The sequence below is a fragment of the Pseudopipra pipra genome, chromosome 21 (genome assembly GCF_036250125.1).
Source record: "Pseudopipra pipra isolate bDixPip1 chromosome 21, bDixPip1.hap1, whole genome shotgun sequence".
Lineage (NCBI taxonomy): Eukaryota > Metazoa > Chordata > Aves > Passeriformes > Pipridae > Pseudopipra > Pseudopipra pipra.
In genome coordinates this window covers 9400638-9426718 of record NC_087569.1, presented here as the reverse complement: position 1 = coordinate 9426718, position 26081 = coordinate 9400638, and the positions used below count along the sequence as shown (strand labels likewise).

The 26081-nt window shown below is 42.6% G+C and overlaps 1 protein-coding gene across 10 annotated transcripts in view; it reads left to right on the top strand.

Annotated features, from left to right (window-relative positions):
• The window catches only part of BCAS3 (BCAS3 microtubule associated cell migration factor), a 316293-nt gene that overhangs the window by 102080 nt on the left and 188132 nt on the right, over positions 1 to 26081 (top strand). For 8 of the 10 annotated variants that reach the window (XR_010435660.1, XM_064678039.1, XM_064678037.1 and 5 more), the window contains 5 exons: positions 2277 to 2427; positions 9397 to 9441; positions 15438 to 15562; positions 16170 to 16335; positions 17511 to 17611. Coding sequence is in view for 9 of the 10 variants with exons in the window: in XM_064678039.1 (XP_064534109.1) it covers positions 2277 to 2427; positions 9397 to 9441; positions 15438 to 15562; positions 16170 to 16335; positions 17511 to 17611 (588 nt within the window). In the remaining variant the exon portion in view is untranslated. The remainder of the gene's footprint in view (positions 1 to 2276; positions 2428 to 9396; positions 9442 to 15437; positions 15563 to 16169; positions 16336 to 17510; positions 17612 to 26081) is intronic. The other 2 variants (XM_064678040.1, XM_064678038.1) reach the window with 1 other exon arrangement.

The window sequence follows — 26081 nt, the reverse complement described above, 5'->3', positions numbered from 1 at the left end:
TTTTTGCAAAGGGGAATCATCTTAGATTTTGGTCCTATTCAGCATCTCTTTTATACCTTTTCATTCTCTCTTAATAGCTTAGTGCTTTTTTCCCTTTGCTCTGTGTTTTCTTATGTGTGAGGCTGAGAACTGCAGGATGTTATAACTACAATTAATAAAAAGCTCTGAGGGAGTGACTTAATCCTGCAGTTTTCTGAGTATCCCTGACTGCCTTGGGATTCCTCAACTTGCTTGGAAGTAGAGCAGCTCATCCTTGTGTTGGAAGGACGTCTGTAAATTCCTCCTTCCTCTGCATGCAAATATTCCATCAAATCAGCTGATGGGTTTGCATGTGGAAAACCACATGGAAGTTGGGAGTGGGTCATTAAATGTGCCTTGAGAGGGGACAGGGGCTGTTACCACAGCCTTTGGGTCAGGAGTTCCTAGTTAATCATTATATTCCAAACAAGTAAAAGAAAACAGATTACAGGCAGATTTGGAGCCCCCTCTGCAGATACTGGGGGTGTTTGCTGTGCAAATGTGGATCAAGGGGAAGATGGGAGAGGGAGACACTCTCAGAGAGGCCTTGGCTGCATGAACAGTAACTAATTAGACAATAATGCACAAAACTATTCATGGGCCTTTCTGCAAGAACCAAGACTGTATTATTAAGCTAATCTTAAAAAAATTAATTGCATCTCAGTCTTAATTTAAAACTGACCCAGGCTGGTTTTTTTTGGTTTTGTTTTTGTTTTTTTCCCTTTTCTTTTTATTCCATGTTGGTGCAGGAAAATTGCTATTAATGAAATCTGCTGTCTGGGACTTCAATGGGCTCGTTCTTCATTAAAGCCTGGCCATTTCTCTTAAAACGCATTGAGCGAGCAGAGACTCCCACAAAATCCACTCTGTGATTTCAGCATTTCTCTTATCGTGCCAGCCTGACATGCAGAGCTCTGGGGACTTTGCAGAAAACCCCCAATAAAACCCCCTAAGCTCACAGTTATATAGTATTAAAAGAAGGGTGAAGGAAGCCTTGAGTGTCTTTAGGATGATGAGACATTCATTAAGATTTTTCCGCCTTCCTTTTCCTATTTTCAATCCATCTGAAGGACCATTAAAGCTTTTCAGGCAGCTTCCTGTGAGAAACCCTTTGCTGTGCTGTTTTTCTTCCTTGAAAAAAGGTGGCTGCTCTTGAGGCAGATTGTATGGATTTGGCCTGGGATTTGTATAATATCTGTGTAGAATGCAGCAGTTGTTTAGGAACCTAATTCCCAATATGGCTCCCTTTTGATTAAGAACAAAGCCAGCGTTTCACAGCATTACAGGAACACAGAAAAACAAGTTAATGATCTAAACCTTTTAATTCATGGTTGCTTGTCTATTTAAAGCACTTTTGATTCTGCTATAAACAGACTGGCCCCTTTTTTTGTTTAACTTCTTTCTTTGGTTTCTTCGCATTTCTTTCTTTACTGTCCATGAAATTTGGAGCTCGTTTCCTTTTCCAACTGAAGAATGAAAGGTTGTGACTACAGAGTGATACAGGGAGTAAGAAAAGCATATCCAGACTGGGCATCCATCCAGCACAGACCTCTTTGAAACAAGCTAAATTTAGGCTTCTCGGGGGTTTTCTGCTTGTGTTTTCCCTTTCCTTTTTTTTTTTTTTTTCATTTTTTTTCAGTACCTATGTTTCATTTTCTCCTTTCTGAACAAAGATGAAGTTTATGACTTTTTTGATACTTTCTTGATTTTTACATGTAGTTTGGCCTGGTTTTATTTTATATAGTTACTTGAGATTTTCCCCCAGCCTTAGTTCTGCAGATGATTATTCTCTGTGTCTTTATCCACTGGGACAACAAAAGCGACCTTTTCAGGACTTCCAATTACCGACACTGTATGTGGTACTTTAGGAAAATAATTCCCTTCCAGATATTCTTTTCTTTTTAAATAGAGAGTTGGAATCCAGAGCTTGTTCCTCAAATCGAACTCAAATACTTGTTGGTGAACAAAACTGTCAGGGCAGCAGCAGCAGCAGCAGGAATCATTTCCCTTCCATGGAAGGAAATCCTTGCTTATCCCCCTGTATAAAATTAGTATTTGCTGCCTCCATTGCCGTTTATTTTTTATCTGAAGATGAATTTTTTCAGATTTTTTTTTTTAATTGCGACGGGAGATCATTTTTTTGGTTTATTTTTGGGGGCTTTTTTTTTTTTTTAATCTTATTTCAGTCCGATGTAGAAATGCCAAACGAAGACAAAAATCCCAATAACGTGTTTTCTCCCATCTCTGTTCCCATGAAGGTAAATTGAACAGCCAAGACACTTACAACAACTTCACAAACAACAACCCTGGGAACCCTCGGCTGCTGCCTCTTCCAAGCCTGACTGTGGTGTTGCCTCTTGCTCAGATCAAGCAGCCAATGACGTTGGGGACCATCACCAAACGCACAGGGTGAGTGCACAAACCTTCCTTAACCTTCTTAGTTATCACTCACGGGCAAAGAATTTGGGTTACTGGTGAGAATTAGTTTTATTCCTTACTTTAATTCCAGTGTACGGAATTTACTTGGCAGCAGAAGGGGTTGGGGGGGAAGAGGAGACAAGAAAACCAGCATCAGAGGAGTGAATTAAACCTGCAAAGAGATCTCTGCAAATTCAGGAATATTCATTTGGGTGGCTCAGGAGAAGTTTTCACACCAGGAATGGGAATGAAACATGAGCAGAGCTGTATTCAATCAGAATAAAATACGGGTTTACTTTTTTTTCTTTTTTTTGGAAAAGTTTGTTTGGATTTCCAACCTTTTCAAGCAGAATTGATTTTTTTGACTATCAGAGCTGCAAAGACAGTAAAGGCAGGTTGAGCAGAAAGGCAGAACTTAATCCTGCTGTTTTCCTTGACCTTATTTTTCCTCTGAAGTGACTGTGCTGGACTGTGTAACTCACGTGTGGACTCCAGAGCCAGCTGCACTTTGCTACTTCTCACTGGGCCAGGATCAAGCATTTCAGGATATTTGTTGGGAAAAGCTCCTCTAAATATACATACAATTACTAGGAAGATTTTTGTGAGCTTCATAAACTATAACAATATTAAGTTAATTCACACTGTTCAACAGTTGATACTTCTAAACTTCAAATCTCTTATTACAATTAACACAGAAAGCTACTGGGTGATGAGTACATTTTTTTCCCTCTTAATTTTTAGTGCTTCGAATCCCTGAATATTTTCTAATTAAAAGTCTGATTCATCCATTAATTTACAGAGGGTTTTTACATTTTTAAGGAAAATAGATCGAGCATGGCATGTTGTTGGACAAAACAACTGGGAGTCCTCCAGCTTCCTAACATTTTCCTGCTTTTTGCCCAGTGCAGGCACTGCCTTCCTTTGCCTCAGTGCTTTCTTGCTCAAACTCTGCTCGTGAGGGGAATTTTTACCTTGTGTTTCATGAACTGGGAATTATTTTTCAGGATATTCCCCCTCTCCCTGAGTAATTCCCACAATCTGTGCTTCAGCATCCAGGCCATCCTGTAAGATCTGTGTTGTTTGGTGCACTGAGTGGTGCCTGGTGACCATCAGAACCTTGATCTGTGTGCACATAAATGTGTATCCACACACGTGTCTGTCCAACAATCCTGCTCTTACCCATGGAAACTGGAATTTCATGGAGCCAGATCATGAGCTCTGAACACACAGTTGCCCTCAGCACAGAGAAATCCCTGAACTTCACAGAGAGTTGGAAATGGAACTTAGGAAACAGTAAAGAAGCAGTCTGAGGGTCGTGTTGGGGTTTAGCTTCCTCCACACACACATTTCAGCTGCTGATTTTTGCCTTCTTTTTTCCTGCTTGCAGTTTAAACCCAGGTGAGGGGAAAAAAAGGTTGTGCTGCTGGTCAGGTGAATGTGGAAAGCCCAGCCAGGTGTGATGGGGATGAGGCCAGGAAGGGAGGTGGGATGAGGGGGAGGTTGGTGTGCAAGGAGACGAGCAGGAAGTCACAGCTCCTCAAAGAGGGGAAATAATGAAACTGTGGCTTGAAGAGTACGGTCAGGGAAGGACAGAAATGGAAATCTGGGCTCCTGGAACTGGGAGAGACACTTAGAACCAGATGGGACAAGGCAGAGAGAGGAATTAAAAATCCACCTGAAGGCCTGCCAGGGAGGTAGGGGACAGGAGTGCTGGGGAGGAGCAGGATTTGGGGAAAAACACTTGGTTTGCAATAATAATTCATGCAAAACCCATTACAAAGGCTGTTCCTGAATGCTTGGTGATACCAGCAAACCTTTCTAAAATTGTTGCATGTGTAGTAAGTCTGCATTACTTTATGGAATATTTCATTCTTGAATATCTTAAACATATTCAGAGTGTTCATATTCATGGTTTTCCCATAAATTATACTATTCACTGACTGTCTCTGCCCCGTTCTGTGCGATTTTAAAAGCTAATTAAATTTAAAATGCTCAGTGAGGCTTATGCAAGGGGGGAAGACAACAGTCCTGGGAAATACCCTGCTGTGTAAGTAGAGTTTTGGTGGATGAGGATCATAATTTCCAGCCCGGCCCACGTCGCCGTGTCACACTGAGCCGAGGGCTCCCTTCATTTGTTCTGCATCCAAAATATCTGATGAAAGCACAGCGAATTAACATGAAAAGCTGCATTTATAAAGCACATTTCAGAGGAATGCCTCGCATCCCAGAAGCCTGGCATGCCTAAAATGACCAAATTGAGACAACAGCCTTAACTTAAACCTCCAGGGGGCAAAGCGTGTGTTTAACATATTTAACATCTGCCCTCGTATTTCTGCGAACACGTCGCACTGCGGGGCTGTGCAGTGTGAGCTTTCCACAGGACAGGGACCATCTGCCTCACTGGGGGAGAGGAGGAGGCTGCATTACTGCAAATGGCAAAAGACAGATGTATTTACACCTACATGGGCAGCACCTCTGAGCAGCGCTCCGAGGAAACAAGGCTCTTCCTTGGGAGCAGCTGCTTCACCTTGCGACTGTGCAGCGATCAGAGGGGGAGAGGAGCTCAGAGGCAGTTGGCTTTTACACTCTCTGTTCACTCCTCTTCTGCTGTTGTAGCCTTAAAAATTAAAAAAATTTCATCTGTTGCAGCACAGCTCTAAAAGTCAAAATCGGGCTTGAAATGCTGTAAAATGAAAAGTCTGGATTGACCTTCCTTTTAACGTACAAAAAGCTTCTTTAGTTCCGAACGTCTTCAGGGAGTCTTGGAGGTTTTGTTAACCCCAAAGTCAGGGTGGGTTTTGTTCTGCTGGTATCCAAGACAGCAAAATATTTTCCAGGTACCGAAAGGACTGATCAGTGCCCTTAGTACCATGTGTCTGGAGCAGAGCTGCAGAGCATGTCACGGTGCTTGACAGGTGGAAGGGCAGTAAATTTTTCAGAAGTGTTCCCCTGTAGCCCCGTGGGAGTGAAGGAGGGAGTCTGGAGTTGTGTCCTGACTGTGCTGTTCATCACAGGTGCTTTTTCTGTGCTGTGCAATCACGTAGATGTTTGGGACGTGTCCTGATCAGTCACTGCTGTGAACAAACCCCCTGTTCTGGGCAGGGAGTGTCTGGGAGCGTCACCTCCTGTGCTGCCATCGCTGGCCTTTCCTTCTCCCTTGCTTCTCTCCTTGCTTTTTCAAGTCTCTCACTGTAATTTCCTCACCTCCATCAAGCACTTCATCTCTGTCCCTACATTTTGCCATCCCATTGCCTGGCTTTCCTGCAGTTTGTGCTGTCAGCACATCCTGAAGGAGCAGAGAGGCTTTCCCAAAGGGGCTCTAACACTAATGAGTGAGGAAGCATCGGATGTTTTAAAGATCAGGGGGATGCAGGACAGCACAAGAGCTGGATTTAATAAGTCTTTATATATCCATGCCTCAGTTTCCCTCTCAAACTTTTAATAGTGATGCTGAATTCCTTGTCAGGGCTGGTGAATGGGTTAATTCATTGCTCATTTACAAAGAGCTTATAGATTTGAGAGGGGGAGAGCTGGATGATCCATCTCGGTGTCTATAAAAGGCAGTGAATCAGAACATTCTAGAAGACAGCTTTGTGCTTTGCAGGAGCTTTATAAGTGTTCCTTGTGTTTGTGGGATGAGTTGCAGTTTGTTTCCAGTTGGTAAGAACGTGGGGACATGGAAAAAGGGAAAGAAAAGATACAATAATTGCCCCGAAAGAAAAACTCTTGTCCAAGTTGGCTCCTCTGACAGCAGTATTTGTTTTAAGTTCCTCCAGGGACATGGTCATTATATTTGGATCATACTTCACTCTCCAGTTCATCCTTGCTGGAGTGAACAGCAGGATGGAACCTGCATTAGTTGGGCCTTGTCAAAACAGAGGCATCCAGTGTTTCCTCCAGGAAAGGGAGAAACCTTGCCTTTATCCAGCCAGGAGATTCAGACAGTGTGTTTTTAAACATGAAACTCTATCCCCTCTATCTTAACTCATCCCTCATTCCACCCCCAGTGAGGAAGGGGGAAATAGGTAAAGTGTCTGGTGCAATTTTACCATTCTAATATTTCTGCACAGCAAATCCCTGGTGTTTGGTTCATTTTGTGCCAGAGAACTTCCTTTGTCCCAGGTTCTGCTGCTGGAGCAAACAAAAACAAGGAGTGCAAAGTCACCCCACAGTGTGGGGTCATGATACAATTAAGTAGGAAAAAGTAGCTGAAAAGGTCCATTAAAAAGTTAAAAGTAAAGCCCAAGAATTCAGCACAATTGTCTGAAGCTGGACCCATTTCTCAAGCGTGTTTTGTGTCACCTTGAGCTTCTGCAATACATTCTGGGAATAAAGCAAGTGCTGTAATGATTTGTAATTGATATGAAATACAGTTCCTTGCACTAAATTTTGCTCAGATCTCACTGTTTATGAAAAGCTTCCTGACATGGCAACATGTCCCAGCGAGGGTCAGAATAAATGCCTATTGCACATTTAAAAGCTTAAATAGCTTTTATCAAACGTTACAACGCGAAATCAAAGCGTTTCGGTTTTCAGTTCACCCAAACTCAGAATGAGGTGAGACACTGGGAAAACTCTGTCAGAATTTTGAATCCTAAGTCGTCTTCCTTCCCTGATTTCCCTCTGGAATTTCTCAGTAGCCACGAGGAAGGGGCAGCTCGGTGAGTTTGTGCCTCTCTGACTGTCACCGAGCGCGGCCATCTGGTGCTGTCTCTTCAAGGTTGGGTTCTCCTCTAATTTGTGGGCTCTCCCTCTCGCTCTCAATTAGCATTCCATCCATATTATGGGAAGGAAAGAGTGGAAAACAATCCCTTATATAAATATCATAGAGGGGGGAAAAATGGTCGTCTTTAAAGGAATCAGGTCTCGTGAGCAGAAAGGAAACGCTGAGTTGTTTTTCTCGCACTTAAAGCTTTTTCCTGAGGCTCTGCTGTGGTCTCTGCAAGTGTAATTGCATTTTGTTCGTGATACAAGATTTTCTATCCAAAACCAACCAAACAAAACCTTCAGTTGAAGCCTGTGTCCACCTGGGTCGATTTGTAATTAAAATAAGGAGAATTTGTTCATTTGCAAGTATAATCAGCTCAACGTAGTATGTTGTGGAGAAAGTAAAAGCCTGTGTTATCTTCTGAAATGTTCTAATGGGCTCAGCTAAGTGTCATTTGCTTGATGTTTGCAGACAGAGCCACTGAGGCAGAGAAGAAAAAAAAAAAACAGTTGCCAAAAAAACCTCCGTGATCATAATTTAGAAATTTAACTCTGAGCTCCCGGGCAGATCCCACCACTCTGCAGTGACCCTTCAGATTTCCACACAAGCTGCATTCTGTGTTTTAAATTGTGTTGGCTGTGGGTCTTGCAGGAGATTTAGCTTTCAGTTAAATATTTAAGCAGTGCAATAGTGCTGGGCTCATCTTTTGTTGAGCCGTTAGAGCGGCCTTTGACTCGGGCTGAGGGTTGGCTTCGGAGGAGATCAGACAGTTCAGACAATTCAGCTGGGTTCTCTCTCTGTTCAAAGATGATATATTAGGTCTAGAAGGGTGGTTGGTTCTACCAAATGAGCTCTATCCCCCAAAATGTTGACTAAACATCTATTAGATACAAAAAACTAAAGACCAGTCCCTTACACAGAGCTCAGAAGCTCTTCATTATGTTTTTGCCTATAGTACTAATTAAAAATAGTGGGTTTTTCTACAATATTCTATTCTTTATTGGGTTTTTACATCTTTGCATGTTGAGGGATGTGTGTTTTAGGTCTGTACCTCCACCTAAATGTTTTTTTGGGAGGATGCCTTCATTCATTGATGTTGTGCTCGTGCCAGATTTAGTTCACCGAATCCTTTTTTATCAGGCTGGTATCCTTTTAACTGTGTAGGCCTGTGGCTGAGTGCTTTAGTGCTGCACCTTTTCTGGGAGTTCATTGCCTGAAAATATTCCACCTGTTTCAACTGGCCAGGATTTATGGCTGAGTCAGGGTGGAAAAAGGAAAACGAGCCATTGGCATTTACAAAATCAATTAGTCAGCGATTTTGGGGCTGATGTCACAGCCCAGATGAGAATCAGAGAAGCCTTGGGCATGTAAGTAGCTCCAAATTTGCCTCCTGCTCCTCCTTTTCAGATTTTATGCAAATGTCAGTGTGGCAATGGCTTTCTAAAGGGAGATACCCGTTGGAAATGCCCTCGGATTCATGGGGGTGATGCCACTTTAAAAACCACCCACTGTGCAAAATACCTGAACAAAAATGACAATAAAACCACAGTGTAGATAAATGATTGGGGTGGCCAAAAGCACTCAGCTCTGTGTCTGGTGATTTGAACATCAGATACCTCTGAACCAAGTCAGGGTTCTCCCTCCTGCATCTGTGCAAGCTTTGATGTGGGGGCAGAAGATTTGCTGGGTCACAGAGTTGCTAAAGATCTTGAATTTAAGGTGTATTTCTGTCCTGGCAAAAGGCTGGAGTGATTTCCCCTAAAAGGGGGCTTTAGGCTTTTTAATTTTGGATTCATTGTGCTCATACCTGTCGTTGTTTTTACTCAGGACTTGCCTCCTCCCAGTAAATTTGTCAAACTGCCTCACTCGGACCTTCAGCGTTTCTCGGGAAACACCCCCGGATTTGTTGGGTTTGGTGCTAATTTTCCTGTCACTTTTGGCTTTAATATCTGCCACTGCCTGAGATGTGTGAGCAGGTGTGAGGAAGGAGCCCTAAGCTGAGTCTAACCCCAGCTGTAACCCCGAGCCCAGCTTGCACGGATGCACTCCCCGTGTCCCAGCATGAGGAGCCTTCCCGGGGGGTTGTGCTGGGTGGGAGCTCAGGGTGCTGCTTCCAGGACAGGGCATCAGGAAGGGTTCCACAAGCTATTCTGGGGACTTTCTGAGTAAATCTTAATGGCATGATGTACAGTGGACTTGTTGGGAATGGAGTTTTCATCTAATTTCTGTGCATTTTTCCCCTTTCCGTGAAGACCTTACCTGTTTGGAGCAGGATGTTTTTCCATAAAAGCTCCTTGGTGAGTTCCCAGTTCCAACCCAGCATGCCTATAAATCCATTTGCTGTCCTGGCTGAAAATAACTCTGTGCTTAGACTTCTTAATTTTGGATTAATTTCCTTGTTTACCTGCATGGCTGATCCATAGGTTTCCACCCCCATAACTTCACTTTCAAACCATGAGATGTGTGTTCACCCCCGAGCATTGCAAAGAAATGCATTCACCTTCTTGATTTCTTTTTTACTTTTGAGAGTGCATTTAATTTTTAAGTAGCAGGGAAGTTGAAAAAATAAATTATTTCTAAGTGGGCAGAAATTACTGCAATGTCTTTCCAAACAAGGCTCTTTTTTTTTTTTTAATTCTATATTGCTTCCTTTATTATTGGAGCACTAAGTTGCTTACAGACAGAAAACATCGATGATGACCTCTGGAAAATAAGCCAGATTAGCAGTGAGTAGGCAGTAAAGTACTGCAGGGAGAGAGAGGTGCAGCAAATAAAATGGGCACTGGAAAAAGAAAAGCTGATTTCACTGGAGAAAAAAACCCCACGGAATGATTTGGGTTGGAAGGGACCTTTGGGATCATCTCATTCCAACCCCCTGCCATGGGAAACAGTGCTGTTAAAATCAGGATATTTGAAATAATGAGGGGGTTTTGGTTTAATAGGAAAAATTGCAGCATGTTATCAGAATAAAGACAGGAGAAGGAGCAAGTTTTAACAAGTTTTTTGGGTTTGGGGCTTGGTTCAGTGTTTGAGCAGTGCTGCATCACCTCCATTTCCTAATGGGATGAGGGTTGGGCGGTCCAAGTTTTGAGCAGCAAGAACTGGGGAAGTGGGAGTATCTTAGAAAATCTAAAAACTTTCAGCTTGGAGGTTTTGGGGCTTTGGTTCTTTTGGGGTTGGGGGTTTTCTGCCTGTTTTTAATTTAGCTCGAGATGCTGCTGAGCTGTTCCTGTCAGTGTCTGTTGGAATATTTGTCCGTGGCTCCTGGTTTTGCTGCTGGAAGTTGGTTCCACGTTCATCACCCCTTGTGTCTGTGCCAAAATATTGTGTCCAGCAGGAAGAATTTCTTCAGAGCTTCGTTGGGACACAAACCTCTCTAGGGAAAGGCTGAGGACAGTTGTGGGGTTTATGGGAGCTGACCCAGGAGAAGCAAAGGAAAGAAGGGGACTTTGCCTTAACCCTGGAGAATTTCTAATTACTGAAGCATCTCCCTAAACCCCATTTCCAAATGTAGATTATGACACAGCTCAGAATTTTAACTGATGGGGCTCTAAGAGCACCAGAGGCTCTGGAGGAAGAGTTTTGGCAGGGGATTGTGGCAGTCACCCCGTGCACAAATTTATCAGCCAGAAATGAGTTGAGATGGAGGCAAGATTAAAAGGCTGAGATTAAAGGGGGGGAATATAGGAAATAGGCTCAGAAATCCTTGCCTGTCTTTCCCAAGACTCTTTTTGTGGTTTGTTTAATGCCAGTGCAAGCTCAGAAATATGGTCCTTGCTAAGTCTGCAGAGAAATTAAGGATAAAAAACACGCTTTGGGTGGGGGAAGAAATCATGTTGTTTCCATTAAGGTCTTAATGAGACCTAAAATTCTGTAAACAAAATGAGTGGAGGTTTGACAGGGAAGAGCCTGGTGAATAAAGGAGCCCACCATTCCTTTCCCCTGCTTTTCCATGCTTTGGTCGTGATGTGACAACTGGAAACGTGGCTTTGGTTTCCTTGTTTGAGGCACAACGATGAACTAATTAAAATTTATGTACTTGGAGGGGGATTTTTTTTTTGGTAATTTTATGTGCAATTGCGAATTTCACCCAGGATTTTTCTCCTGATGCTTTTATTGCTGCTTTTGTAGTTGAGATAAAGCTTTTCCCTTCAGCAGTGTTTTGGTGGGTTTAGTGTGGAATTGTGGATAAATGCTTTTATGACTCTCACGTGTTTGTTGGAAATATAAAATCAAAGTGATTCTCAGTCTTTGCAGCCTCTTACTATTGATTAATAATATTGGAATTTATAAGGCAGTTTATTCATATCATACATTTGCAATTCATTTATTGTTTAAAACTCATGTCACTGGTTTGACTGTGAACTTAAAGGTACATTTAGGAGCCAGAAGACTTTTGTGAGACATAAAGCTCTTTGAGGAACCCCAGTTGTGAACTGCACAGCCTTCTGGCTTTCAAAATAGTTTACTAATGTTAATTCATATCAATAAAATAGAACAGAAAATGCAAACTAGTTAAAATATTGTAACTATTTAGCATTTTTATAGAGAGCTAGCACAGTACATTCCCAGAGATTAGGGCAGAGTTTGGTGTGTTACAAAGTCAACAAGTGGTGGCACTGAATAGTTTCCATAGGTCTTAATCTGTTCTTGTTGTGTTGGCAACATGAAAGAACTTCCACGCTGTGCTGGGTCCCTTCACTGCTTTTTAAGCTCTGACCAAGTGATGTCTTAATTTTCCTCTTTAGTTCCCTCCCATCTCTCTTTGTGCCATTCCAGCAGAAAATACCAGTGGGTGTTTTTCCCTGTGTCTCCATCTCGGTGCTTCTGCATTTAAAATGGAAATAACCCTCCAGAGTTGTGTTAGAAAAGTTAATAACAGCACAGATTTCCCCAGATCCTGTGATGTTGAGCCAGGTTTTGGCATTAACTTGACTTTTGGAGGTGACTTTGACTCCAGCAGGGGCAGGTGATGTGACATGGTCTGCAGTGGAGACACAGCTCTTATTAAATTTACAGCAGAGCAAGAGCTAAAAGGACAAGATTTCAAAGGTGTTTTTATTACTGTTGTATTTGTGATAGAGTTTTCTGCAGAGATACAACTGGGATAAAACTGCTGCTGTGTCTCACTGAATTCCAGGTGTAGTTGCACAGTTGAGTAGAACCAGAGAGGAAAAAGTAAACTGCTTTTTCATTCTTCTGATGTCTTACATGTAGTGCTGCTGTTTCTAATGTTTGAAAGAAATGAAGATTGAAATTATAATGGGGAATGTTTTGGTCCCATTTGCTTCGCTGTCCTGGTTTTAGTGTTGATTCCCAACACCCTGAGCTTCTTCCTGCCTCCCTTTTCAGGAAAAACCTCTGGCACAACATTTTGGAAGTTACTATATTGTGAAGATTCTTTTAAAATTAACTGTTTTTTAAAAGTGAGGCCAAATGTGCCTCAATTTCAGCTCTTGGAATAATTTATGAAGTGCTGACAAGCCAAGAGCAAGGAAAGAGCAGGAGTTCAGAGCAGAAACAAGTCATTCAGCACCCACCTTCAACATGATTGTTTTGTTATCATTTATAAAGCTGAGAGGGTGTTTGCATCTGCAGAACAACGAGGATTTATAGTTTCCAAGCTGTTAAAATATCACAATGACACGAAAATGTATTTTGCTGATGGCTGAGGATAACTGGGCTTCGGAGCTTTGCTGAAGGGATGAAACTGGAGCTGGAATGTGTTGATGAAAACTCAGGGATGGAGGAAAATGGGGGTAAAATTAAAAATCCCTCAGTTGCAAGAGGTTTCAGAAGAGACTTGTTGACATCTCAGCAGTCTTTTCAGAGCTCTGTCCAAACCAATAGATGCACTGGGGGTGTTTTGGTTTTTTTTGTTTGTTTGTTTGCTTTGTTTTCCAGCAGGGCTGAGTTTAACCACAGGAGTAATCTGTGTTTTACAAGTTCTGCTCTCTCTGCCTACAAAACATCCTCCTCCGAGGGAAAATGTCCTGGCACTGAAACCAACACTTAAGTGCCTGCCTTGAAAGATGTACATCTCAGAGACAAGGTGGAAATAGAACCCAGCTTGGACCATTTCCTCTGAGAGTGTTTGTGACTGGATTTGGTTGAACACAAGAGTGTGGAGAACCCAAGAAAAATGTATTGTCACAGTCCCAGGTTCACTTCTGCTTCAGGGCCTGAAGGAGTGGAAATCAGTTCTGTCTCTGCTGAAGTTTGCTCCAGTTTGTAGCTGAGAGTAGCGTTTACTTCCACATTTTTTTTCCCATTTTGAATTATTTTATGAACCTCTGACAGTTATTTTAATAATTTAAATGATAATTTCATAAATCCATCAGGTTGTGTTGAGTAAAAATTGAGAATATTGAGAATATTAGGAGAGTGTAGTGTCAAGAGTTCCTAAGACTGAGTGTGGCTGAGTGAGACCTGTGCTCGTGGTGTGCCTTGTATTGACTGATGGGGGACACTGTCCTTCTGAACAATCTTCTTTACTAAAAACAATCCTTTACTGAAATGTAGACCAGTAACAAGGCTCTAATTAGTGGATGCATTTCTATTTTAATTTCTGAAGGAATTTTAGTGTGGGAACACTTGAAAGGCGAGAGCTAAAATAGTTCTCAACATACAATTTGCTTAAAAATACTGTTTGTGTGACAGATGATTATTTCAAAGTGAAAGAAATCTATTCTTGTTTTATTATGACCAGCTAATAAAACACTTATTAGTTAACACACTATCAATTTAAATATCCTAATATAGATTGTGCTGTGCCACTGCAAGCAAGGGAATAAATATATTTAGAGTCAGGAACTTTTTGGAACAGAGTTTCTGACCCAGCCATGTGTAGCTGGAGGTTTAACAGTTGGATATTAAGTGCTTTGTGGTGGTTCAATAGCAGAGTTACTGACTATAAATTGCAATTGCTCTTTTGGGACATTCCAGCTTCTCCCACTTGTAGAGCTTCAGGTCTGATCCAAGTCCATGGAAGTTTGTCTGAATCTTTCCATGATCTCTGATCAATGTGATGGAATTCCTTTGGAATTTTTGTTTCAATTTCTAATTGATACATTGGCTTGCTATGTGAGTGATTTATTAGTATGTGTGGTATTTTAGTATAAATTAACTACAATTATACAACATTTAAATTGTTTTCTGCCACTTCAGAGTATTTTTCTGCTGCTTAATTGCACTGTAACACTTGCAGTGATTTGTCTGCACACATTTATATGCACACTCAGAACCATTCTCTGAAGATCATTGCTTAAAAATTGAAGATTGTTCCTTAAAACTGACCAGGTTAATGTGGTGTAATCACAGGCTGAAATAGAGTGGAGCAAGAAATTAGTAGAAGAAATAAGAAATAATATATTAGTAGAGGAAAAAAGGAAAGGAGGAAGAGGCAGCAAGAGAAGGGAGCAGGGAAAGAGAGTAGAGATGGAGAAATATAAAATAATTTGATTAAAAAGATGGGGAAGAAAAAAAAATGGAGAAGGAGAAATCCTGTGTGGACTTCTGAGACAGCTTTTCCCTTAAGGAAAGGGTGGGATCCTGGTTTAATCTGGTTTAAACAGGCAATGCTCTGGACACAGTGCTGAGTTTGTGCACAGCAGTGTTCTGTACCTGCAGGTTCCTGTGGGCAGGAACCACTGCGTGGTGTTTTAGGAAAACAGACATAAAATTTCCATATAAACCCTTTTACCTGCTCCATACACATCGTGGTTGCAGAGGAGAATGTCTCTTAATCTGCTTTTCCCTGATATAATTCCTGGTCTGTTCTAACCCGTGGCTCGTGAGTGTTGCATCCTTTCCCTTCCCTTTATCCTCTGCATGTTTTCCCTCTCCCCCTTCTTATATCCCGTGGTTTCAGTGCTGTGCTGAGTTAGAACTGAGCAGCAGCCCAGGTTATTCCTGACTTTCTTTTGCAAATGCCAGAAAATCTCCCCCACCTGGAATGGCTGCCCCGGAATCTGTATTTTCATTCCCAAAGGATTGAGGATTACAAGTGTTTGTGTTCACTTCTGAAATTGTTTCTGTTGGATGTCAATATTCAATATTGGGTCTTTTAAACAGCCCAGTTCTCCATTAGGAGCCAGTGCTGTTCTTCCAGTTGATAAGTTCAGTGATCCAGGGGAATTTGGGACCTATCACTGGGAGACACTGAGCATCTGTAAATCCTGCTCAGTCTTATGGGAACTGCAGATAGTCTGAACTAGGAGGTTAAAATGACTGTTAAGGAAGGGACACCTTCCTTTTTAACTTGTATAATTCTGTTTTGTTCTTTCTTTTAAAGCAAATCCAAACCAGCTCCCCAGATTTCACCCAGTAAGTCTGTGGGGGGAGAGTTTTGTGTCGCCGCAGTCTTTGGATCATCAAGGTCGTGGTTTGCAAACAATTCCGGTCTGAAGCGGGAAAAAGGTGGGTGTCTGACAAAATCAGGGCTTGTGAATTTAAATTTAAATTTAAATGCTTTGTTTTCTCATCTTGTGACAAGTTCTGAGAAATCAGTGTGGATTTTATTCCTTAAACTCCCTGACAATGGAGATTTTTGGGTACACGGTTGGGGTGCTTTGGTAGACAGGACAATTAACAAGACATTTTAATTAGGGAAATAAATCATTGATCTTCTATTATGATACAGTGAGAGAAAACAAACTTTGATAGTTCAATCCAAAGCTACTGTGTGAAGGGGCACTGAAAAGCCTGTGAGGTAAAGGTGAGACACCTCTGCTAAAGCAAATGTCCAGACACAAATTTTGGGGGTTTATAATTCCCAGAACACACCTTGGCAAGAAACTCTGTTCCACCCTCTTTCTCTTTTATGAGATATTTGTATTTTTTTGAAACAAGGGGGAAATGGTGTGCTTTGCACAGTTTTCTTTTTGTCTTTCCAGCCCTTTCACTTCTTTTAATTCCCATTTTTTGCCAGCGAGGAAAAGATTTAAAAGAACGCAGAGTCTGCTATTTCTGTAAATGTTTTTCTCTGTTTCTGCTGCAATGAGATTTTCTTTCCTTTTGCAAACAGATCAATCCAAGCAGTTTGTGGTGGAGTCCTTGTACATCATCAGCTGTTATGGGAGCCTGGTGGAGCACGTCCTGGAGCCAAGGCCCCTCAGCACAGCTCCCAAAATCAGTGATGACACCCCCCTGGAAATGCTGACCTGCCCCAGAGCCAGCTGGACTTTGGTTAGGTAGCTCATTCCTTTCACTTTGCCTTCTTTTGGTCCAGAAAGTGGTTGTGATCTTTCTTTTTTCCATGACCTGCATCACTCATATTTTTATTTTAAAACTCATCCTAAAGACTCTTAAAGTGTTCCATTGAAGGAGGGGACACTTGATGGGAAATCCCATATAGTTCTGTTAGTGTTTATGTGTCCCATTTAAATACTTCTGTGGACGTGGAGCTACATGAACATATTTACAAATCAACAGAGCTCCTTATTAATTGGTGATTTTAAATGATCAGATTGTAATTTACTTTTTATATGAGGACCGGAAACAATTATTTTAGTGGTGTTGAAGTCCAGAATTCTGCTGTGAGACAGGAGGGAGGTTTCCACACTGAGGCATTGCAAAGAGTTAGGCAAGTTATCCTGGGAGCCAGCTGAAGGTAGCAGTTCTTAAGACAGTTGAAGAAATTATTCCTGACAGGTGGAGGGAAGTAAACAAAAATTGATGAGAAAGTGTCCTCAGTGCTTTGGACATTTTAAAATATTTTCCCATCGATTTTCCTCGGCTCCCATATTCCTTAGTGCTGCTCATGGCTGGGCTGGACTGATCAATACTTGATTTACCAAGCTATTTAGGAATGGCCCACCCTAATTAAAATTACAACACAGACTTCGGGGCCATTATTGTTGAAATGAGTAGGTTGTAATGGAATTGAAAATTCTAATTGGATCAATAGCCCCTAACTTTACACAGCTTTATTTTCACAGTTTGTAAAGTGCTCAATGCCTTCCCAGGGCGGGAGCAGTGCTGGTGAACAGAACAAAAAAAGTTCCCCAGTTTCTGTTGTGTGTTTATATAACGTCAGCATGACATACAATGGTCCTAAACATATTTGCCAACTTAATCTAAACCTCCCTCTTGGTTTTTTTTTTGGCTTTTTGTTTTTGTTTTTTTTTTGTGTGTGTGTGCAATCCATGCTGCAAGTCAACAAAGAAGAATTGTCTTTGCCTCACAGTCTGCAGGGTTTGGCCCTGCTGCTGCACTGCCAGTGGTGTGCTGCAGTGTTTGAACAAGCTAATTTAAATAATTACAAACATTTTGCGAGCTTGTATAGATAATTGCATGTGATGACAGAAACACTGATTTACATTCTCTGTATTAGCTTAAATATTAATAGTCTTGTGTTTTACCTCAGAACTCCTCAGTGGAATGAGCTCCAACCACCATTTAATGCAAACCATCCTCTGCTCCTGGCTGCAGATGCTGTGCAGTACTACCAGTATCTTCTGGCTGGCTGTGAGTAGCTGACAACTTCTTGTCTTGTCTGATGTGCACATTTTCTGCAGAGTGGGGCTTTCTGAGCTGGTTTTTCAGCCTGTAATAATTTCAGTGTATGTTCAGTGTACAACTAACTGTGTGGAGCACTGAATGTCATTTTGGGATTTTTTACATGAAGCAGAGTTGAGAGGCTGTCACACAGCCAAGATGGGAGTGTTTGACTTGAGAGCAGGGCCCACTGGATCCCCTGAAGTCCTCAGGGTTTCCTCACCTTGTTCCTTCTCACACTTTTTGCCATTTCCTCTCGTGAATTCCACATGAATTCAGTGACAAGTGAGTGCATCTGCATTTTCCCCCTCCCCTGGTTGCTGGGCTCCTTCCAGCCAGAGCCTCAGGGAGCTGCTTCCCTCAGGAACCTTGGCACTGCTTCCACCAGCCACATCATTCCCAGGGAGCCAATATGCATGGCATGGCATATCCAGAGACATTTATATATCTATGTCTATAGGTAAAATTTGTATGTGTGTGTTTATATATATGTATTTTTTTTACAAACCCATGTTTGGGTTTTACAGACAAATTAGTATCTTTGTGAGGTTTTATTTGACAATTCAAAAAAGGGAAGACTACTATCAGTGAGTAGCAAGCCTCTGTTTTATCCAGGGTATAGTGAGGATCAAAGCAATGTAACAGTCCAAGTTTGACAAGGGAACAACTCTTGGCATCTGTCAGGGTACCCCTGGGGAAACCAGACCCTCTGCACAGTTGTGAGTGCAGCCAATGCCAGCAGGGGCTGTGACAGGACATTTAAAATGCAGCCAGTGGACATGTGGGCCAGGAGGCAGTTTGGGTGTGACTGGGAAAAAGGGATGTTGGGGCCAGATTTGAGCTGTTGCTTCTCCCTGTGCGTCTGCTGCACGAGCCCAGGGTGTTTGGAAACCTGCAGGGTTAGGTTCTTCCTCCTGTGCTGCACAGAAGATAGGAATGAAACTCAAAAGGTGGACAAGAATATGAAAAAGTAATTAATAGTGCACAGCACCATTAGATTTGCACTTTGGGCAGAATTTTTTGCTGAATCCCTGCCTTATTTTAATTCCACTTCTAAGTAAGAGGGTTCTGCTGGGAGCTCCAGGGTCAGTGCAAGGGTGTATTTTGGTTCTATGTTTTAGGATACAAACACAGATCACCATTTTCAAGTGAGCCTGTCAAAAATGAGGTGTGCAAGCCTGGACTGGAATTTTCATATGAATATTTTGAAACACAGAGTACAATCATGTCAACAAGTATGTTAGTAATTTATAGCAAAGCATGTAATAGATGTTGTTAACTGTAGAGCATAAGTCTAACTTCATGTTGTACTTTAAATAACTGCTGCCACACAATGTGCTTGTACTGATAATTTATTTTGGTGTTAATATTTTGATCCATTGCTTGTGCATTTGTTGCTGCTGAGTGGTCTTCAGCCAGTCTCCAAAATTAGTTTTAATTCACAACTACAACCTATATTTGTGCAGCTCACCTGCTTGGGGCAAATTTCTTCCCCCTCCTCCCCCTTCCCAAATTCTCTGCTCCAGTTTTAGATGTCTTTATCATCCATATTGTTTCAGCTATTTCCCCTGCACAGAAATATAGAAATTACTGTATGTAGCACACAGTTACTGCATGTGGGTCCAAGAGCACAGGATGCTCTCTGGAGAATTCTGGACATTTTGTGTAAGTACTTTGTCTGCTTTTTAGTTTCTGTTGAAATTAAAAGCCGTGTTTTGCAAAGATAGAGCCTGAACAAAAGCCTTTCTGTGAGTATCACATGCACAGGTCACATTTATCCCACACCTAAAATCAGGGGTGGATGGTGCTCACTCTGTATTTCATTAACATTTTTTTAACAGCTCAATTGCTGCACATTTCAAATGGTTTTATACTGAAAACTTTGTAAAGGAAGGAGAATGAGGGGTAGCCAAATTCCAACAATATGATGAACTTGTATTATTTGAATTATGTGACTTTTTATTCGGGTTTTAATTCACATAACGGGAGTTCTTTAATGAAAATCACACAGAGGTTGGAAAAGACCTCTGAGATCATCAAGTCCAACCTTTGACCCACCACCACCTCATCTGCCAGATCATGGCACTGATGCCACTTCCAGTCTTTATGAAATGCAGAGAAAATGCAAAGAAAAACAGAATAATAAACACCAAAATAGAATAATAAACACCAAATACAAACAGAATAATAAACACGAAAAATCATCTAGAGGACATGTTAAAAATGACATAACAGAGAAATCTGTGTGTGTCTTCAGATTGGTTCAGTATGACTCCACTCAGTGGAATTCCTGAAAAAAAACGGAGTCAGAGCAGGTTTCCCAGAGCAGAGCCCCAGACACCTGGTAAATAACTGCTGCCCCGGGTCCTGTGGCCCTGCTCTCCTGCAGCTCTGCCAGGACCTGCAGCCTGGGCTTCCACGTGCTCCTGCTTCCATCAGGGCCTTTCATTGCCAGGAGGTGGCTGAGGCAGGGGCTGGGGGGATGCTCCAGAGCCCTGGCGCCGTGCAGGGGCTCTGCCTGGCTCTGTCCCCGAGGTGGAGCACAGCAGCTCCTCCCCAGCCCTGTATAGCATTTCTACCAATTGTTTGGCTCCATTAAGTGTGCAGGGGAAATAAAAGCCTGAATGACCAAGTCACAAGGGGGTATGGATAGACCCTTTCTTTGTCCACACTCGGAACATTGCATTAGGTCTCATTATCCATTTATAATAAGTGACCTTTGCCCCCCCTGGGTCATTGAAAAACCCTCAGTGTGCTTTTTAGCACAGAGTACCTCTGTCAGCAGCCCGGCAGAACAATGAGACGTCTGGCAGGGCTGCTCGCGGGGCTGCACGGGCAGCCTTCCAGAAAGGAGAGCTTTGGTGCCAAAACACGGGGCCAAAAACCTTCCTCAGCCTCTCCAAAAGTATAAACCAGGTCGGTGGCTTCTGGTGCTGAACAGTGAATAATCTAAAAAACCATTTATTGACACCCAGCTCAGCTTTTAATGGCTTTGAAGAATCTCGGAGTTGCATTCGCAGCTCAGAGGGAAGGAACAAGGAGCCATTGTTTGAAGGAAGGTTTTGTCCAACAAGTGTCCAAGACCTTTATCCCAAGGGTATTTGTAAGTGGATCAGCACAGCTGTTCCACTGCTTTGGGGTCATCTGGGACATCTGCTGCAGAAACCTGGCTGAGAGTGTGCAGTTTGTGCCTACCTGAGCTCGTCAGCACGGCCAGGGCTGGGCACAGGGGAGAAAGGGGGGAGCGGGAGATTTGCACCCTTCGTGGCTTGAAAGTGAACTTGCATGTGGAATTCCACAACCTGCTGGCCTGCAGGAAGTGTCAGGATCCTGCTGCCAACTGTTTTCAGGCTTTCTGCAGTTGGTCAGTGTGAAAATATCCCATCCTGAGACCTCCTCACTTCTCACAGAGCAGATTCCAGACTCGCTGTTGTCTCCATAAGAGTTCATCCCTCAAAACCCCAGATTTATTACAATCCTCAGATCCTCAATGCTGGGTGTTAGGACTCAGATATTTTTCTGATTTAATCCATAGTATTTTAGCTTATTTGTGTCTCTGGTATTCCCTCCCTGTGTCTTGAGCAACTTCTAAATCTAAGCACAGCAGAAGAAGGAAATCTTAAGTCACATTTTATTCTTCCTGATTGTTTTTTCTCTAGCATAAATACCATCAGGTGATGTAGTTAGACTCTCCTAGCAGACCTTGCAGTGGGAGGAGAGTCATGCAAGGCCCTACACACGTGCACAGGAGAGGTTTTGGTGTCCACAGGAACTTTAAATAGAAAGGACTTGGCTTTCTCCAGAGAACTGCCAAGTTTTGTCATTAAATCCTGCTTTCTTCCAGCTGTTTGATACTTAGGAATTAGGATGGTTCTGGCAGCATAAACTCTTGAGGATGCTGTGAGGATGGGCAGGGGCACCTTCCAGCAGCCCAGGTTGCTCCAGGCCCTGTCCAACCTGGCACATTTGAATCCACACAGACACGAGCCTGGCACACAGTGGAATTTCCATGGAAATAGGGAACTTGGCATCACAGCAGAAAGTCTGCCATCCTTGTTTCATTCTTCTCTTTTCCTCTCTTCCTTATCCCTCCACTTGGAATTCACTTTTTCATTGCACTGGAGGGCTGGACAGGACTTGCAGTATCTGAAAGGTGGCCAACTAACACATTAATGAATAAACCCCCTGAATTAGACCAAAAACTGCCCCACGAAGGTATTGAATAAACTGAGGTCTGATTTCTCTCCTCTGGCTCTGGAAAGGGCACCTTCACGTTCCAGGCAAGAGTTTTGGCTCATCAGGACCAATTTTATGGACACGACCTGCAGTTGTCAGGAGTGGGCCAGTGACAAGAATTAATATATTAACTGGTATGCAGTACTCTGACAAATTGCTTACTAAATACATCAAAATTGATTGGGCATTCTGTGTTTAAATTGACAAATGACTGCATTAGGGGAAGGAGGGAAATCCATTAATTACAGCTGCCCTCAACCATAGGAAATGTAATCGTATAAATATAGATTTTGTTAAAACAAAAGTCTGTACTTTACTCCAGTGTTGCTGGTAAGTGTACTTGCACCTCTCTGCTATTAAACCTGCAATAGGAGGTTTTGAAGACAGATCTTTGCAATTGGCTTTTAAATAATCAAAGAGCATTTCTGTTGTGTTAAAAGGAATGGTGCAGTTGTTTCTGCATCCCGCCCTGACCGCTTCTGCAAATTGTTTCTCCCTCAGAAAAATGGACCTGTAGCCCAGGCTGCCACTGCCTCATTAACTGTTTATTCTAAATGCAATGTAATTTGTATTCCAAGATGTTGGGATTCAAACCAGTACTCTGCATTCTCCTTCTTTGTCCCTGTCCTGGTCTCCAAGTAATACTTGCAGGGCTGTTACTTATTTCTGAGTAAGAATTTGCTCTTGAGTTGGGCCTGAAGATATGATCAGTTTTATAGACTTTGTTAAGGGATTCTTGAAAAGATTAAGGCCTGTATTTATAGCTGCCTTTGACTTTTGGCTGTTACAGCAGATTTTCATTTCTGGACCAACTGCTGCACATATCTTGTGTTTTACTGAAAGTGGCTTTCATTAGAAGTCCAATTTAGTAACTATCCATTGTCTTCAAAGGGAAGGGGTGAGCCTTCCCCTGCTGTTTGTTTGGGCTAAATGATAACACCATTTATACAGATAATCTCTGTAACTCTGACATCATGTTTGCACTTCCTTCTCCCTCTCATGAAGGCTGTGCACCCTGAGCAAGGCTTCTCCCAGCAGCACTGGGGTTCTTTATGACCCATTTATATTCCTTTCCTACATTCCATTGATGGAAATAAAAATTACATACACAGAGCTGGTGAATACTGTGGAAAGCAGTGTGGAGGGTGGGAGGGGAGGGTGTATTAAATAACTGTGGGACTGTGAGCTGTGAAGACAGATCCTATGAAAACCAAGCCGTGGTGCCTGGAGTCACAGCCAAGCTGCTGCCACAGGAGTTACACCACAGACACAGGAGGAATCTGGTCATTCTGGTCTGCCAGCCCTTCCCAGGTGAATGAACTGGGGCTGAGAGGGACATTTAGTGTTCTACCTCCATTTTCCTCCTTGCATTCTTTTGTGTGTGAGTATTTAACAGTGGGTTTGATCCCTCCCAAGAATACAGGTTATGGTACATCCCCTCTGGTGTGTGGTGGGGTGATTTTGGGGAGGCCAGAGCTGGCCCTTGCTCTGGGGATGTTCAATGTCTATCACAAGGGAACTCAGTTTGAAATAATAGAGCTGATCAATTAAAGATATAGGTATCTGTATGAACATATAAGTGAAACAGGTAAAATATGTTGGAGAAGAATTTTGGCGATTTAAAATTTGGAATTTTTTACTGCATGTAAAACTGTTGCAGATCTTAAATAGATATGCTAGAAATATATACATTTATATTTATTTTTTTATGAGTACAGTTACAGAATTCCCAGTGAAACTTGATTCCAAATGTGCATTTCTCTTACAGAATTGTTACATGTATTTGGATTTTTTTGGCAATAGGCACAAAGAGTGGAAATGGAATTTTCAGGTTTACTTCTTACACTTGGAGGTGTAACAGATTCCAGACTGATCTGGGTCCCCTTCCAGAAAAGGTGTTTCTAATGAAACTGCAGTTCATGCTATTTTTTTAAGGGAAAACTATGTTTCCCTAAAACTGTAACCTGCACTTTCTGCTCCCTGCAGGAACCAGGATTGAGTGTTAAAGGGAAGCAAATTTAATTTCTGCCTGAGCATGGGCTGATTGGGGTAAATGGGAGCGGGGTCAGGTCATGAGAGAGCTGCATGGTCCCGTGAGCAGTGGAGTAAATCACGATATATTCTCCAGCCATAATTGCTGTTTGTGAAATAATATAGACAAGGTGGATAAAAATTACCTCTGTGAGGTGCTCTGGGTGCTGGGAAGGTGTGTGTTGAGGGTTTGATGCAGGGATACACCTGGGCACGTGCGTGGCTCTGTCGGCTCACCCTCCCTAACCCGCGTCTTACAAACCGACCGCTGGAAGCAGCGCGGCGTCCGGGGATGGAAACGCTTTCAGATGTGTACAAACAACCCTAATGAACGAGGGCACATGCTGAAATGGTTCTTTACTGCTCTGGCAGGGTCATCTGGAACTCCTTAGAGCGGGGTCCGTGGACACGCAGGGGTCAGTTTTCAAAGCAGTGTTCGGGGATTTGGCCGCGCGACTCCCATCGCCGTTAATGGGAGTCAAACGGGTAAATCCCCACGCTCCGCTTTGAAAATTTACTGCTGAGCCTCTTGACTTCTCACTGCACACTTTGATTGTAACAGTAATCCATGGTTAACATAATTTTCCCGACAATAATGTCAAACATACTTTTGAAGTCGGTGAATTATAGAAATGGTTACCTCTTCCATAATTCTTTAAAGATGGCCATCAGATGGATTCCGCCGCGGGTTCGTGCGGTCGGAATTGTTCTTTAACTCGGGGAAGGATAGGTATGTTCTCCTTTGGTGCAGAACTGATTGTGTGCTCACAGTCTGAGCCTTAAGGTGCTCTGGACTGTGAGTAATATCAGGTTCTAGCTCTGCCCAGCCTGAAAGTTCATCGTGCTTGGCTGGTTTCCTAAGGGAACTTTAGAGATGGAAGCTGGAGTTAAGCACAGGGAATATATACCAGCCTTGCAGTACAACCAGGAGTGATGGTGAGGCCTAAACACCTTTTTGGGGGAAAAAACCTCCAGGCTGTTGACCATCAGACCAGTGTAAGTAAGGAGGAGGTAAAGCAGTCATCAAAGCTGGGAAGATCTGAGGAGAATTCATATCCTGATTACAGACCTACTTATTCCTGTATTAAAATGCTGATACAGAGAATGGATGGTCCATAAAGCACCAATAAACTTTGGGCAGTACACAAATAATGACTGAATAAAGCTCCAATAAGTTGTTGGGGTGAAATAACTCTTAGCCCAACTAAACTACTTTACAGGGCTTTTTTTTAAGCTTAATTTTATGATATTTATGTATATAAGGATGTCAGAAAGTCCTCACAGGAAAAAAAAGTGAGTGGGGAGAAGTTTTGGGTAAAAGGAGATATTTTAATTTGCCTGCTGTGCTCCTGCAGAAGTTTACAAGCTGAAAGCTGCATTAAAACCAGAACTTGGTTCAGTAACACAGAGCCACAAGTAAAAACATGTAGAGCATATCACCAGACTGCAAAGAGTTTATTGTAAACATGGCTGTGAGCATTCCAAATGAACCTCTGATCTTCTCTTGACTGTCAGACACGAGCAGAGGGAGAGCAGGCACAGAGCCCCAACTCACTGACAAACTCACTGAGGGCTCCTTGGGTATGCACTGCATGGCAAAGCCAACTGTGGGACACCAAAACCAGCCTCTGGCAGGAGGGAGATCACATCTGTGAGGTGAATTTGAAGGGGCTGCCTGCAGACCTAAAGCAGAACCATCCCCTCGTGCTTGTCGTGGGTGACACGGGGTAACCAATGCCAGCAGTTCCAGGAGGAGCATGAAGTAAATCCAACTGGGGAGAAGCACTCCTGAAGCTTGTTGACAAGCCTGTGATTACCTCAGGTCTCTAAACCACCTCTGGTTGTTTTAGGTATAACTGAGGAACCACAGGAAAAGCATCACAATCAGATGTTAGGGTGGGATTTGTACGAAACCAAGGATGTGTCCTTTTATCCCGAGTACCTGTTTGCCACCAGAGCTGAATGGATTGGTTAGGAGTACACTGGCCTGTTTCTACTGGATTTTAGAAACTTATTTCAGCCTGGAAGTGTGTATTTAGCTGGAATAAAGGCAAGCTCTGGGGCTGTCTGCAGGCATGTGCACCAAACAAATAGGCTTTATAGTCCTCGAGCGCCTTTGTTTGCTCCCAGTTTGGACAAACATTCTTAGAGAAGAGCACATCGGGAATTTCAT